The 13,516-nt window shown below is 55.6% G+C and overlaps 2 protein-coding genes across 2 annotated transcripts; one reads left to right on the top strand and one right to left on the bottom strand.

Moving 5' to 3' along the window:
• Window positions 1–1,241: 1,241 nt before the first annotated feature.
• On the bottom strand, window positions 1,242–3,341 carry APOA4 (apolipoprotein A4). The gene is made up of 2 exons (XM_054441062.2): window positions 3,215–3,341; window positions 1,242–2,433 (listed from the first exon to the last, which is right to left on the bottom strand). The coding sequence occupies exons 1-2, from the start codon at window positions 3,298–3,300 to the stop codon at window positions 1,407–1,409; spliced, it is 1,113 nt and encodes a 370-aa protein (XP_054297037.2). The 5' UTR covers window positions 3,301–3,341; the 3' UTR covers window positions 1,242–1,406.
• Window positions 3,342–10,360: 7,019 nt separating this feature from the next.
• On the top strand, window positions 10,361–13,499 carry APOC3 (apolipoprotein C3). Its single transcript, XM_054441456.1, has 4 exons — window positions 10,361–10,441; window positions 11,070–11,137; window positions 11,273–11,396; window positions 13,191–13,499. Exons 2-4 carry the CDS (start codon window positions 11,083–11,085, stop codon window positions 13,309–13,311), a joined length of 300 nt encoding a protein of 99 aa, XP_054297431.1. The 5' UTR covers window positions 10,361–10,441; window positions 11,070–11,082; the 3' UTR covers window positions 13,312–13,499.
• The last annotated feature ends 17 nt before the right edge of the window (window positions 13,500–13,516 follow it).

A 13,516-nucleotide genomic window follows, 5' to 3' on the forward strand; every position in this document is an offset into this window, starting at 1 on the left:
TCCTCTCTGAGCCAAGAATTGTCATTACCCATATGTTCCAAAAGAAGCTCAATTATTTGCCCCACATCACCCAGTAGTCAGTCAAAAAGCCAGGATTCAAACCTAGGGCTTGTCTGATTCCCAAGCATACATCCCTCCCACCAGGCCAGCACCAGGGGCCAGAGGGGTATAGGCCTGGGCCAGACCATGCTGGGGGCCACTACCCTGAGGGCACCTTGAGAGGGAAGGAGGAGGCCCCAGGACACCCTTCAAGGGGACTTCCCCCTCCTTCTTAGCATGTTCCAGGCCTCTTCCAGGAAAGCCCTGAAGGGCCTGCATCCCCCTGTGGAGAGGAAAGGGAGGTGGCTAGACTTGCAGGGCTGGGGTCCAGAGGTAACAGGCTGTGGAGTCCTTTGAGACAAAGGCTTGAACTGGCTCTTTCCTCGGTGAGGTTTTCCAGTCTCTAAGGGTGAGGTGAGAGACCACTCCAAGGCTGCAGCTGCCCACAGCTGGCTGTGCTGATGAGACTGCTCAGGCCCCCTGATTCTGCTCCTAACCCCAGTGGCTGCAAACTCAGCCCCAAACTGGCAGGCCACCTGGCAGGAGGCCCCTGGACAGAGCAGACCAGGGCCCCGCAGGCTCCAGCACCTGCTCTGACCCTCCTCCCCAGACTCGTCTCAGTCCCCAAGCCTCAGTCCTCAATTCTGGGTGGAGACCACAGGTTTAGCAGTCAAGAAAGTTCTGAAATAAGCATGAATAACTTTTATAATGGAACTGGGGTGGGGTGGGTTAAATGACACTACATAAATAAGTTAAAGGCACTGAAGATCTCATGCAAGGAGGAACCATCTCCCCCAGTGTACTGTGAGCCCCCCAGGGCCAGGGACCCTGTTCTGCTCACCTCCAGGTGTCCCCCTCAGTGTGAGGCAGAGTCGGGCACACAGCTGCACAAAAGCTGTTTGCTGGTTGCCTGGTGCCTAGAATAATGACTGGCGCATTGGAGGCATTCAATGCATATTTGTTGGCTAAATGAATATAAGTAGGTTGCATATTTTGTCTTGGGATAATGTGTAACATCTTTTTCTGCCTCCCCTTAGAGCACTCCCCATGCACTCGCCTCCAGCCCACCAGGCCCTTACCTCTCCTGCAGTCTCATCTCCCCAGTCCTGGGTGTCTCCTGCCAGGCTGCTGCTAAGCTCTGCCCAGTCATGGTTACCTCCCCACCTCCCCAGCTGCAAGGAGGATTCATCTGGCAACCAGTCGAGGCTAGATTCTCAGCAGCTTTATTGAATATTGAGAGGTGGTGTCACCTCCCACTGGACATGTGTCCTCAAGTTCATACCAGAACTTCTTTGGGACAGACAGACAGACAGGTGGCAGGGCAAGGCAGGTGTCTGCGAGGGTGAGGCCAGTGCACCAGGGGTGGCTTAGCTCTCCAAAGGGGCCAGCATCTGCACCTGCCCCTGCTGCTGTTCTTGCTGCTGCTCCTGCTGCTGTTCCTGCTGCTGCTCCAGCTCCGGGAGGGAGAGGGTCTTGTCCTGGCTCTCTTTCTCCTTGAAGGTGCTGAAGAAGGAGTTGACCTTGTCCCTCAGGTCCTTCTCCAGGAAGCTCAAGTGGCCTTCCACATCCCCCGCATGGGGGCCCAGCTTCTGCCTGAGCTGTTCCATCTGCTGCACCAGGGCTTTGTTAAAGTTTTCCCCGTAGGGCTCCACCCGGCTTCGGAACTCCTCCACCTGCCGGTCCAGGTGCCCACCCAGCTCTGCCAGTGACTTCTGCAGCCCCTCGGTGTTGCCCCTCAGGTTGCCACGCACGTCCTCCACCAAGGGCGCCAGCCTCTGCCGCAGCTCCTCGGCACTGGCCGAGATCCTGGTCTTGAGCTCCTCGGCGTTCTTCTTCATCTGGAAGGCCAGGCCCTCGAGCTGGTGGTTGAGCTTCTCCTGCGCGTCCTGAGCATAGGGAGCCAGGCTGCGGCGCAGCTCCTCCACGGTCTGGTCAATCTTGACTTTGAATTCGTCGGCGTAGGGCGTAAGGCGTCCCTTGAGCTCCTCCACGTTCTGGTCGATCTTGGCCTTGAGCTCGTCGGCGTGGGGCCTCAGCGAGGCGTGCAGGCTGTCGGCGTTCTCCCGCAGCACTCTCTCCATGCGCTGCGCGTAGGGGGTCAGCTGGCGCCGCAGCTGCTCAGCCTGTGTGTTGACCTGGGTGCGCAGCTGGTCCGCGTAGGGCTCCAGGCGCTGCTGCAGCTCTCGCACATTGTCCCCGATCTTCTGGCTCACCTCATTCGCATGGGGCAGCAGCCGGGCCCTCACCTCCTCCAGCTCCTTCCGAATCTCCTCCTTCAGTTTCTCCGAGTCCTTAGCCAGGCGTTCATGCAGCTCGGTGGCGAAGGGCACCAGTTTCTTCTGCAGGTCACCTGCGTAAGTGTTCACTTCTCCAAGTTTGTCCTGGAAGAGGGCACTGTGGGGAAGGGCACAAGGAGGCCACGTTACACTTGGCATTTACATGGCAAGACTTTGTCTGCTTGTATACCACTCACCTTATGCACACTTGCTAGGACAGGTGAGTGCTCAGGGGTATCGAGTTCACCCTCCCTATGTTGGTTCGGATTGGAGAGGATGGGTGTCGCAGACCAAGTCATGACACTGAATTTCTATCTCGGGATCTCCCACAGAGTTTGTCTCGGAATCTACCCACCATGTCACCTGCAGCAGTTTGCTTTCCCCTCCTTGTCTGCAGAGGGTGGGACTTTAAGGTCCTTCCCAGCGGGAGTGGGCTGGGCCATAGGGTCACGTTGTGTAACAGAATGTTTTCTTCTTGACCTCTGCTGGGGTCTTGCAGTGGCACAAGGTGCTGTTTTCCTTGCCTGTGCCCAGGGGCCTCCCAAATATTCCCACCTCCCTCCCCTTGATTCCACTGCCCGGGGCCTGTCTTTCTGAAGCGTATTAGAAATCAGCCCACATGACATTTTCCTCCCTCCCTCTCTTCCATGAGCCTGAATGATAGGATGTGGCCATTTGTCAAACTCTAGAACGTCAAAGCAAAAGGGCATCGCAGGGATTATTCGGCCCAACCTTCTGGTTTACATATGTGGATCCTAGGTTCAGAGGCCCGGCCAGTTAGTGGCAGGGCAGTGGGTATCCTAAGCTCAGGGCTCCTGTCTCTAAGCTCAACCCTTGCCGATACATTGCATGGCCTTTAAGAATTCCCCGTCACCACCGCACACTGTAGTCCCTCTTACTTGAGTTGCTGGGTGAGTTCAGATTTCTGGAGATGTTCCACGGCCTCCTTGGCATTGTTGCTCAGCTGGCTGAAGTAGTCCCACATCACCGTGGCCACCTGGTCAGCACTGACTTCAGCCCTGGCTCCTGGGTGGTAACAGAGAGCAATTCATGAGGCCCCGTCTCCTTTGTGGCCCCTCTACTCCAGCTCTGAGCTGCAGACTGGATGATGGTGGGGGTGCCTCAACCTGCCATTTTCCCTGTCTGAGCTTAGCTTTTTGGAAGCCACAGGGATATGTGAAACTGGTATAGCACCAATGCCAATGGGCCCACCGCTGGGACTGGGTCAGCTCTCCTGTGAGCCACTTGGCAGCCAGGCAGACCTCAGAAGTGTCCTTTTGCTTTGGCCCAGCCTCCATCCTGCACCACTCAGAGCCGCAGCCCAGGAGCGCCGTCCAAAGACAGCTTCTACTCACCGGTGACAGCCACCAGGGCCAGGGCCAGGACCACGGCCTTCAGGAACATCCTGAGCTCCTTGCTGGGCTGGAGGAGTTTCCTGCTACACTGGATCCTCCCTACAATCAGGGGAGCTGACAGAGAGGTCCTCAGGAGAGCTCACCTGCGCTGCTGTGGGAACTGACTGAAGCTCAGAGCCAGCCAGACATTTAAACTCTCTCCCTACCACCACCCCCCTCGCTGCCCTCCCCGCCTCCTTCCCCAGTGTGACTCCACGCTGGAAGGTGACACATTCCCAAGAGGTCTCTTGGACTTTTGTGACCCTGAGACTACGTGGAAGTTGACAGCAGACCAGGGCTTAGGCGATAGTTAGAAGTGGTGGCTGTTCCGTGCATGGGCACCCCCACCCCCACCAACCTCAGCATGGAAGGGAGGAAGGGAACGGAAAACAGTGGGAGAAACACCTCAGGGAGTCCCTGAGCCCAGGACTGATGCCTCGAGGCCCTGCTGACGGCTCTGGGTTTGTGCCAGGCTCATGGGGGGCAAAGTCCACATCTCCTCTGTCTACCCCAGTGAAGAGAGGTCCCCCCAGTCTCCACATCCACCACTAATGCTGACTCCATCTCAGAGCACCAGACACTGGAGTGGGACCATCCAGGACTGCAGATAGCATAGTGAGCTAAAATCTAGGTCTCTTGTCAAGGTACACCCAAGAGGAGGGGGCCCTGGAGAGCCTTTGGGCAGATGGGTGTGGGAGACAGGGCCTTGTCCTGAAAGGGTTAATTGTAGAGTGCTTCATGTCCCACTCCCATGCTGTGCCTCCTTGGTCTAGTTATTCAAAGCCCTGAGCCTCAGTTTCTCCTCTGAACAATGGGATGGTTCAGTACATTAAAGGAGACATTGCTTGTGAAGTGGGCAGTACGGTCATCCCTCAGTCTCCATGGGAAATTGATTCCAGGACCCTCTGCAGATACCAAAATCCATGGATGTTCAAGTGCTTGATATAAAATGGCATAGTATTTGCATATAACCTAAGCACAGCCTCCCACATACTTTAAATCTCTAGATTACTTATAATACCTAATACAACGGAAATGCTGTGTGAATGGTTGTTATACTGTATTGTTTAGGATATAATCACCAAAAAAGTCTGTATATGTTTAGTACAGGTGCAATTTTTTTTTTTTTTTTTTTTGAGATGGAGTCTCACTCTGTCACCCAGGCTGCAGTGCAGTGGCGCGATCTTAGCTCACTGCAATCTCTGCCTCCCAGGTTCAAGTGATTCTCCTGTCTCAGCCTCCTGAGTAGCTGGGATTACAGGCACCACCACCACGCCCAGCTAATTTGTGTATTTACAGCAGAGACAGGGTTTCACCATGTTGCTCAGGCTGGTCTCCAACTCCTGGCCTCAAGCGATCCTCCCATGTGGGCCTCCCAAAGTGCTGGGCTTACAGGCGTGAGCCACTGTGCCCTGCCCAGATGCAATTTTTTTTAAAACATTGTTTTTAATGGAGATGGGGTTTCCCTATGTTGCTCAGGCTGGTCTCCAATTCCTGGTCTCAAGCGATCCTCCCATCTCTGCCTCTCAAAATGCTGGGCTTACAGGCATGAGCCACTGTACCCGGCCCACAGATGCAATTTAAAAAAAAATTTTTTTTTTTTTTGAGATGGAGTCTTGCTGTGTCGCCCAGGCTGGAGTGCAGTGGCACGATCTCGGCTCACTGCAAGCTCCGCCTCCCGGGTTCACGCCATTCTCCTGCCTCAGCCCCCCGAGTAGCTGGGACCACAGGCACCCGCCACCACGCCCGGCTAATTTTTTTTTTGTATTTTTAGTAGAGATGGAGTTTCACCGTGTTAGCCAGGATGGTCTCGATCTCCTGACCTCGTGATCCACCCGCCTCGGCCTCCCAAAGTGCTGGGATTACAGGCGTGAGCCACTGCGCCCGGCCTAAAAAAATATTTTCAATCCAAGGTTGGTTGAATCCATGGACACAGAAACCAAGGATACAGAGGGCTGCCTATAGAGCTCCTGGCACAGAGTAAGCTCTGAAAAATAGTTGCTGTTATTATAATAATCATACTGTATAATAATCATGCTGTGTTCCTGATTTGGAGCAAAGCAGGGAGGGTAGCAGAGTGCTCCCTCCTCTAGTGAGAGTGGCAGAGTGAGACTCGGCTCTCTGAGGGGCGCCAGGTGGGCCAGAGGCAGGGTGATGGGTGGGACCAGCCTGAGGCCTGACTCCTGCCCTTCTCGCCCCCCAGCCACACTCCCTGAGCAGGAGCAGCTGGCTTGAGCAGAATCTTGGGACCTGTGGCTCTCAGGGGACCTCCCATTGGGGGATGGAGGGCAACGGTGGTGGTGCCCAGGAGGTCTTCTACTTAGATGTCTATTGGATCTCTAAATGAGGCTGCATGCATAATCACACACAAACATCCACTGAGAAGGTGACACACCACGTCAGCATGGGTCCCTCTGCCGGACCACACCACTCCCAGTGACTATGAGGTGACATCCAGCACACCACACTATTGGCTCCTGTCGGTGAGTGCAGTGCCTGACAACAGTGAGCTACATTTATTTGTAAAAATGAACGCCATCAGAGAGTAGACCACAATTTTACTAACTCTAATTTGCTTTGTGTTCATTTTTTCAGTTTCCAGAAGTGGCTTGATGTCTCCTAGGGCCGAAGGCAGCCAAATGACCTTCTGACTCTGGCACCCCTTCTGCTGGGTCCCCACTGTCCTGTAGTGGTCCCCACGTTACCATGCTGCCTCCTTTTTGATGCAGCCTGTGCCATCTCTCCGTGATTGTTGGGGTCAGACGCTGCAGTCAACTCCCTGGCTTGGCATCCAGGCTCCAACACGTACTGCCTGTGCGTCTTTGGGCAAGTCTCATAACCTCTCTGAGCCTCAGTTACCTTGGTGAGACATAACCATTGTACCTACCTCCTAGGCTGTGAGGATTCACTGAGATAATCTTATAGTGCTTGCAACAATGTCTGGCACATAGCAAAAGTGATCACTAAATGTTAGCCACATCTTACCCCTGCAAGGCTCACCTCCCTGGAACCCATCGGTCCCAACCCTGCTCCTGAATCAGGCACAGTCCAGCTTGCAGCGGGAGCAAAGGTCAGTACTCAGTGCTCCTGTCCCTTCCCCAGGCCAGAGCTGAGGAGGAGACTGAGTCACGAAGGACACCTCAGCCGCAGTTTGACCTCCGGGACTTACAGTCCCAGCAGCAGGTGCCATTAGCATATGAGAGGTCCAGAGGTGCTTCTGTCTCTCCCGCCTGCCTGGGTGCACCCATGCTGGGAGCGCCTGCACCATTTGAGCATGTCCGAGAACATCCACCAGAGTGTGTGCGGATTCACAGAAGTATGCAAATCACTAAGAACCAAGGGACTGGCACAGCCCATGCGTGCACCCACGCTCGCAAGGGGGCCTGCTGCCTCTCAATGTGGTGGGGATGTGACCTGTTAATGAATGTATTTACTTACCAAAGTCTGAGGGTATGTTTTGCATCAATCTGTAGATGGATTTGTTTTGGGGAGCAGGGAGAGAATAAGAGCCCCCTGTGCTCAGTCTTAGAGGGTGCAAGTAGCTGATGGGAAGAGCAGACTGCCTTCCAGCCAGGCCTGGCTCTGTGAGTCAGGGACGTCTACCTTAGTGGGCATGAAAGGCCTGTGTGATCTCGAGGGAGACATCGCCTCTCCAAGCCTCTCCTTATCTGTGCAACAGGCAGACTTAATGATTGGTGGGGCAATGAGGCTGATAGCTCAGCATTAGCTACAGCCACCCCTCCTGGCCAACCACACAGGGATCAAACCAGGGGTCAGTCCAGAGGGCAGAGTCAGGAGCAGAAAACTCAGATCCAGCCAGGGACAGGCAGGTCACAAGGACATGTGCCTCACGTATGCTTCAAGGGGCCGTCCCCTGGGCAGAACTAAAGGACAGCTCCTGTTGCCATAGGAGGGATCTGGGTGAGATACTAGGAGGAACTTCCAGCATGATAATGTGTGATGAACAAGGGCCTCTGGCCAACAGGTCTGAATCAGGGCTGCCCAGCCCAGCCTGGTGGGAAGGGCACACATCATGGGGGCTCATGTACTAAACCTCACCCAGACACAAGGTGAAACAGCCCAACCCCAGAGGACCATTTTTGGCCCTGGATGGTCAAATCCCCTCTTCCTCCCATCGACCACTGGCTTCTCCCTGGAGCAGTCTTCATCCCAGGGGAGCCATGACGGGAGACGCAGGCAGCTTAGGCTGGCCACCAAGACAGCCCCTGCCGAGGTGCAAGCTGGACTACTGGTGAGGGGCCCCAGGTATTCACAGGTACCAAGCCCTTGGAAGGAGACAAGGTGCCAGGCTTCCTGGAGGTGTGCCTCTGCCCACAGAGAGACCTCTGGACATCCTTGGGTCCGTTGCCATGCAGGAGAGAGAGGCCGGGCTCCTCCAGACCCTCTGCACAAATGGAAAGGCTTGGAGGATCTGGGGCCAGGGGACCATTCTAGCGTGCCCGGGCCCATGGACCTTGTTGTCCACCCCCGCCTGGATCTGGGTCCCCACTGTGCCTTTGCCTCTGGGGCTATGGAGCAGGCCGCAGCAGAAGAGGAAAGGGCATCCCCAATACCAAATCCTCCAGTGACCACTTCTTCACCTCCTACCCCACCACCAAAGTCTGCAGGAGACTTGAGACAGATTTGTTCTGGGCATGTGACTGATGCCTCTATAGGGGTCTCAGTGCTCTAAGCTGTCTGGTATTTGCCTGGTGTGTGTGAAGACCTGGATTAAGGTTCCCAGCCTTACTACTAATGGGCTGTGCACTTGGAGCCCTTACAGCCTTGGGTTTCTAACCCATAAAATGGAGTTAATGTCTACTTCACAGGATTCTATTTGCATTTTAACAGAAAACAAAGTCTTAAGTCAAAGGAATGAATCTCTCTCTCTCTCTCTGTGTCTTTTTTTAGACCAAGTCTAGCTCTGTCACTGGAGTGCAATGGCGCGATCTCAGCTCACTGCAACCTCCACCTCCGGGGTTCAAGCAATTCTTGTGCCTCAGCCTCCTGAGGAGCTGGGACTACAGGCATGCGTCACCATGCTCAGCTAATTTTTTGTATTTTTAGTAGAGACTGGGTTTCGCCATGTTGCCCAGGCTGGTCTCGAACTCCTGGCCTCAGGTATCCACCCGTCCCAGCCTCCCAAAGTGCTGGGATTACAGGCATGAGCCACTGTGCCCAGCCAGAAATGGATCTCTAATAGAGGAATTCCAAGTCTCACCCACCAATTAAGAATTCTGAGGGCAGAACCGGGCCTCTGATTTCATACTGTGAAATACTCTGATTTCATACTTTCTCAGGCCTCTGATTTCATACTGTGGTGTTAGTTACTTCTGAGAGGACAGCTTGCTGCCAGAGCTCTATTTTTTATGTTAGAGGCTCCTTCCACCTGCAGACTCTGCTGTCTGGGAAGGGCACAGCGTTGGGAGGGAGAGGGAGGTGTGAGTCTCTCCATGGACCCGCTGCTTTGTACTTCTCTATCTCATTTCCTTTTCAGCACCACTCTGGGAAATCAGTATTCTAGCCCCATTTTATCCTCAGAAAATTGAGGCTCTGAGTTGTTATCTCTGTGGCCTGGGTCCTACTAAGTGCCAAAGGCAGCATTTAAGCCTGAGGTGTCCTGGCTCCAAGGTCTCAGCATCTGGAAGACAGGCCCCCTCATCCTGCCATCCCTGCTGCGGCTTCACTGTGGGCCCAGGGGACATATCAGCCCCGAGAAGGGTCAGCGGCCCCTCCTGGACCACCGACGCCCCGCAGAACTCCTCTGTGCCCTCTCCTCACCAGACCTTGTTCCTCCCAGTTGCTCCCACAGCCAGGGGGCAGTGAGGGCTGCTCTTCCCCCAGCCCCACTGAGGAACCCAGGAAGGTGAATGAGAGAATCAGTCCTGGTGGGGGTTGGGGAGGGCCCTAGACATGAGACCAGCTCCTCCCCCAGGGGATGTTATCAGTGGGTCCAGAGGGCAAAATAGGGAGCCTGGTGGAGGGAGGGACAAAGGCCTCAGGCTCTGAGCGGCCTTGGCCCTTCTCCACCAACCCCTGCCCTGCACTCAGGGGGAGGTGGCAGTGGGGCACACAGGGTGGGGACTGGTGGGGGCGGGTGGGGGGCTGCTAGGTGAGCAGCGCTCGCCTGCCTGGATTGAAACCCAGAGATGGAGGTGCTGGGAGGGCCTGTGAGAGCTCAGCCCTGTCACCAGGCCTTGCCGGAGCCACTGATGCCTGGTCTTCTGTGCCTTTACTCCAAACACCCCCCAGCCCAAGCCACCCACTTGCTCTCAAGTCTGAAGAAGCACCTCACCCCTCTACTCCAGGCTGTGTTCAGGGCTTGGGGCTGGTGGAGGGAGGGGCCTGAAATTCCAGTGTGAAGGGCTGAGATGGGCCCGAGGCCGCTGGCCTATGTCCAAGCCGTTTCCCCTCTCACCAGCCTCTCCCTGGGGAGCCAGTCAGCTAGGAAGGAATGAGGGCTCCCCAGGCCCACCCCCAGTTCCTGAGCTCATCTGGGCTGCAGGGCTGGCGGGACAGCAGCGTGGACTCAGTCTCCTGGGGATTTCCCAACTCTCCCGCCAGCTTGCTGCATCTGGCCACCCTGCCTCAGGCCCTCGTCTCCACTGGTCAGCAAGTGACCTTTGCCCGGCGCCCTGGGTCCTCAGTGCCTGCTGCCCTGGAGACAATATAAAACAGGTCAGAACCCTCCTGCCTGTCTGCTCAGTTCATCCCTAGAGGCAGCTGCTCCAGGTAATGCCCTCTGGGGAGGGGAAAGAAGAGGGGAGGAGGATGAAGAGGGGCAAGAGGAGCTCCCCGCCCAGCCCAGCCAGCAAGCCTGGAGAAGCACTTGCTAGAGCTAAGGAAGCCTCGGAGCTGGACGGGTGCCCCCCACCCCTCATCATAACCTGAAGAAAATGGAGGCCCGGGAGGGTGTCACTTGCCCAAAGCTACATAGGGGGTGGGGCTGGAAGTGGCTCCAAGTGCAGGTTTCCCCCTCATTCTGCAGGCTTAGGGCTGGAGGAAGCCTTAGACAGCCCAGTCCTACCCCAGACAGGGAAACTGAGGCCTGGAGAGGGCCAGAAATCACCCAAAGTCACACAGCATGTTGGCTGGACTGGACAGAGATCAGTCCAGACTGCAGGTGCCTTGATGTTCAGTCTGGTGGGTTTTCTGCTCCATCCCACCCACATCCCTTTGGGCCTCGGTTCCTCGCCCCTCACCAGTCCCCCTTCTGAGAGCCCGTATTAGCAGGGAGCAGGCCCCTACTCCTTCTGGCAGACTCAGCTAAGGTTCTACCTTAGGGGCCATGCCACCTCCCCAGGGAGGGGTCCAGAGGCATGGGGGCGTGAGGTGCCCCTCACAGGACACTTCCTTGCAGGAACAGAGGTGCCATGCAGCCCCGAGTACTCCTTGTTGCTGCCCTCCTGGCGCTCCTGGCCTCTGCCCGTAAGCACTTGGTGGGACTGGGCTGGGGGCAGGGTGGAGGCGACTTGGGGATCCCAGTCCCAATGGATGGTCAAGCAGGAGCCCAGGGCTCGTCCAGAGGCCGATCCACCCCACTCAGCCCTGCTCTTTCCTCAGGAGCTGCAGAGGCCGAGGATACCTCCCTTCTCAGCTTCATGCAGGGTTACATGAAACACGCCACCAAGACTGCCAAGGATGCACTGACCAGCGTGCAGGAGTCCCAGGTGGCCCAGCAGGCCAGGTACACCCGCTGGCCTCCCTCCCCATCCCCCCCGCCAGCTCCCTCCATTCCCACCCGCCCCTGCCCTGGTGAGATCCCAACAATGGAATGGAGGTGCTCCAGCCTCCCCTAGGCCTGTACCTCTTTGGCCTCCTCTTTCCTCACAGGGTGTTTGTCAGGCTGCTGCGGGAGAGACGACAGAGTTGAGACTGCATTCCTCCCGGGTCCCTCCTTTCTCCCCAGAGCAGTCCTAGGGTGGGCCATTTTAGCCCTCATTTCCATTTTCCTTTCCTTTCCCTTTCTCTTTCTTTCTTTCTTTCTTTTTTTCTTCTTTCTTTCTTTTCTTTCTTTCTTTCTTTCTCTCTCTTTCTTTCTTTCTTTCTTCTTTCTTTCTTTCTCTCTCTCTCTCTTCCTTTCTTCTTCTTTTTTTTTTTTTATGGAGTCTCCCTCTGTCACCCAGGCTGGAGTACAGTGGTGCAATCTCGGCTCACTGCAACCTCCATCTCCCGGGTTCAAGCCATTCTCCTGCCTCAGCCTCCCAAGTAGCTGGGATTACAGGCACGCGCCACCACACCCAGCTAATTTTTGTATTTTTAGCAGAGATGGGGTTTCACCATGTTGGCCAGGTTGGTCTTGAATTCCTGACCTCAGGTGATCCACCTGCCTCGGCCTCCCAAAGTGCTGGGATTACAGGCATGAGCCACTGCGCCCGGCCCCATTTTCCTTTTCTGAAGGTCTGGCTAGAGCAGTGGTCCTCAGCCTTTTTGGCACCAGGGACCAGTTTTGTGGTAGACAATTTTTCCATGGGCCAGCGGGGATGGTTTTGGGATGAAACTGTTCCACCTCAGATCATCAGGCATTAGATTCTCATAAGGAGCCCTCCACCTAGATCCCTGGCATGTGCAGTTCACAATAGGGTTCACACTCCTATGAGAATCTAAGGCCACCTGATCTGACAGGAGGCGGAGCTCAGGCGGTATTGCTCACTCACCCACCACTCACTTCGTGCTGTGCAGCCCAGCTCCTAACAGTCCATGGACCAGTACCTATCTGTGACTTGGGGGTTGGGGACCCCTGGGCTAGGGGTTTGCCTTGCGAGGCCCCACCTGACCCAATTCTAGCCTGTGAGTGCTTCTGCTTTGTTCTAAGACCTGGGGCCAGTATGAGCAGAAGTGTGTCCTTCCTCTCCCATCCTGCCTCTGCCCATCAGTCCTCTCCTCTCCCCTACTCCCTTCTCCACGTCACCCTGAGTGGCATTGGCTGGCACAGCAGAGGTGTTCATAAACATTCTCAGTCCTCAGAACCGGCTTTGGGGTAGGTGTTATTTTCTCACTTTGCAGATGAGAAAATTGAGGCTCAGAGCGATTAGGTGACCTGCCCTAGATCACACAACTGATCAATCCTCCAATGACTTCCCAAATTAGAGGCTGCCTCCCTCTGTCCTACCCTGCTCAGAGCTACCAGGTTGTGCAACTCCAGGGGGTGCTGTTTGCACAGAAAACAATGACAGCCTCGACCTTTCACATCTCCCCACCCTGTCACTTTGTGCCTCAGGCCCAGGGGCATAAACATCTGAGGTGACCTGGAGATGGCAATGTTTGACTTGTGCTGGGGTTCCTGCAAGGATATCTCTTCTCCCAGGGTGGCAGCTGTGGGGGGATTCCTGCCTGAGGTCTCAGGGCTGTCGTCCAGTGAAGTTGAGAGAGTGGTGGGGTCCCGACTGGTGTCGTCCAGTGGAGACATGGCTGTGGGTCCCATGGTTGCCTACAGAGGAGTTCTCACGCCCTGCTCTGTTGCTTCCCCTGACTGATTTAGGGGCTGGGTGACCGATGGCTTCAGTTCCCTGAAAGACTACTGGAGCACCGTTAAGGACAAGTTCTCTGGGTTCTGGGATTTGGACCCTGAGGTTGGACCAACTCCAGCCGAGGCTGCCTGAGACCTCAATACCCCAAGTCCACCTGCCTATCCATCCTGCCAGCTCCTTGGGTCCTGCAATCTCCAGGGCTGCCCCTGTAGGTTGCTTAAAAGGGACAGTATTCTTAGTGCCCTCCTACCCCACCTCATGCCTGGCCCCCCTCCAGGCATGCTGTCCTCCCAATAAAGCCGGACAAGAAGCTGCTATGAGTGGGCCGTCGCAAGTG

The sequence above is a fragment of the Pongo pygmaeus genome, chromosome 9 (assembly GCF_028885625.2).
Source record: "Pongo pygmaeus isolate AG05252 chromosome 9, NHGRI_mPonPyg2-v2.0_pri, whole genome shotgun sequence".
Taxonomy (NCBI): Eukaryota; Metazoa; Chordata; class Mammalia; order Primates; family Hominidae; genus Pongo; species Pongo pygmaeus.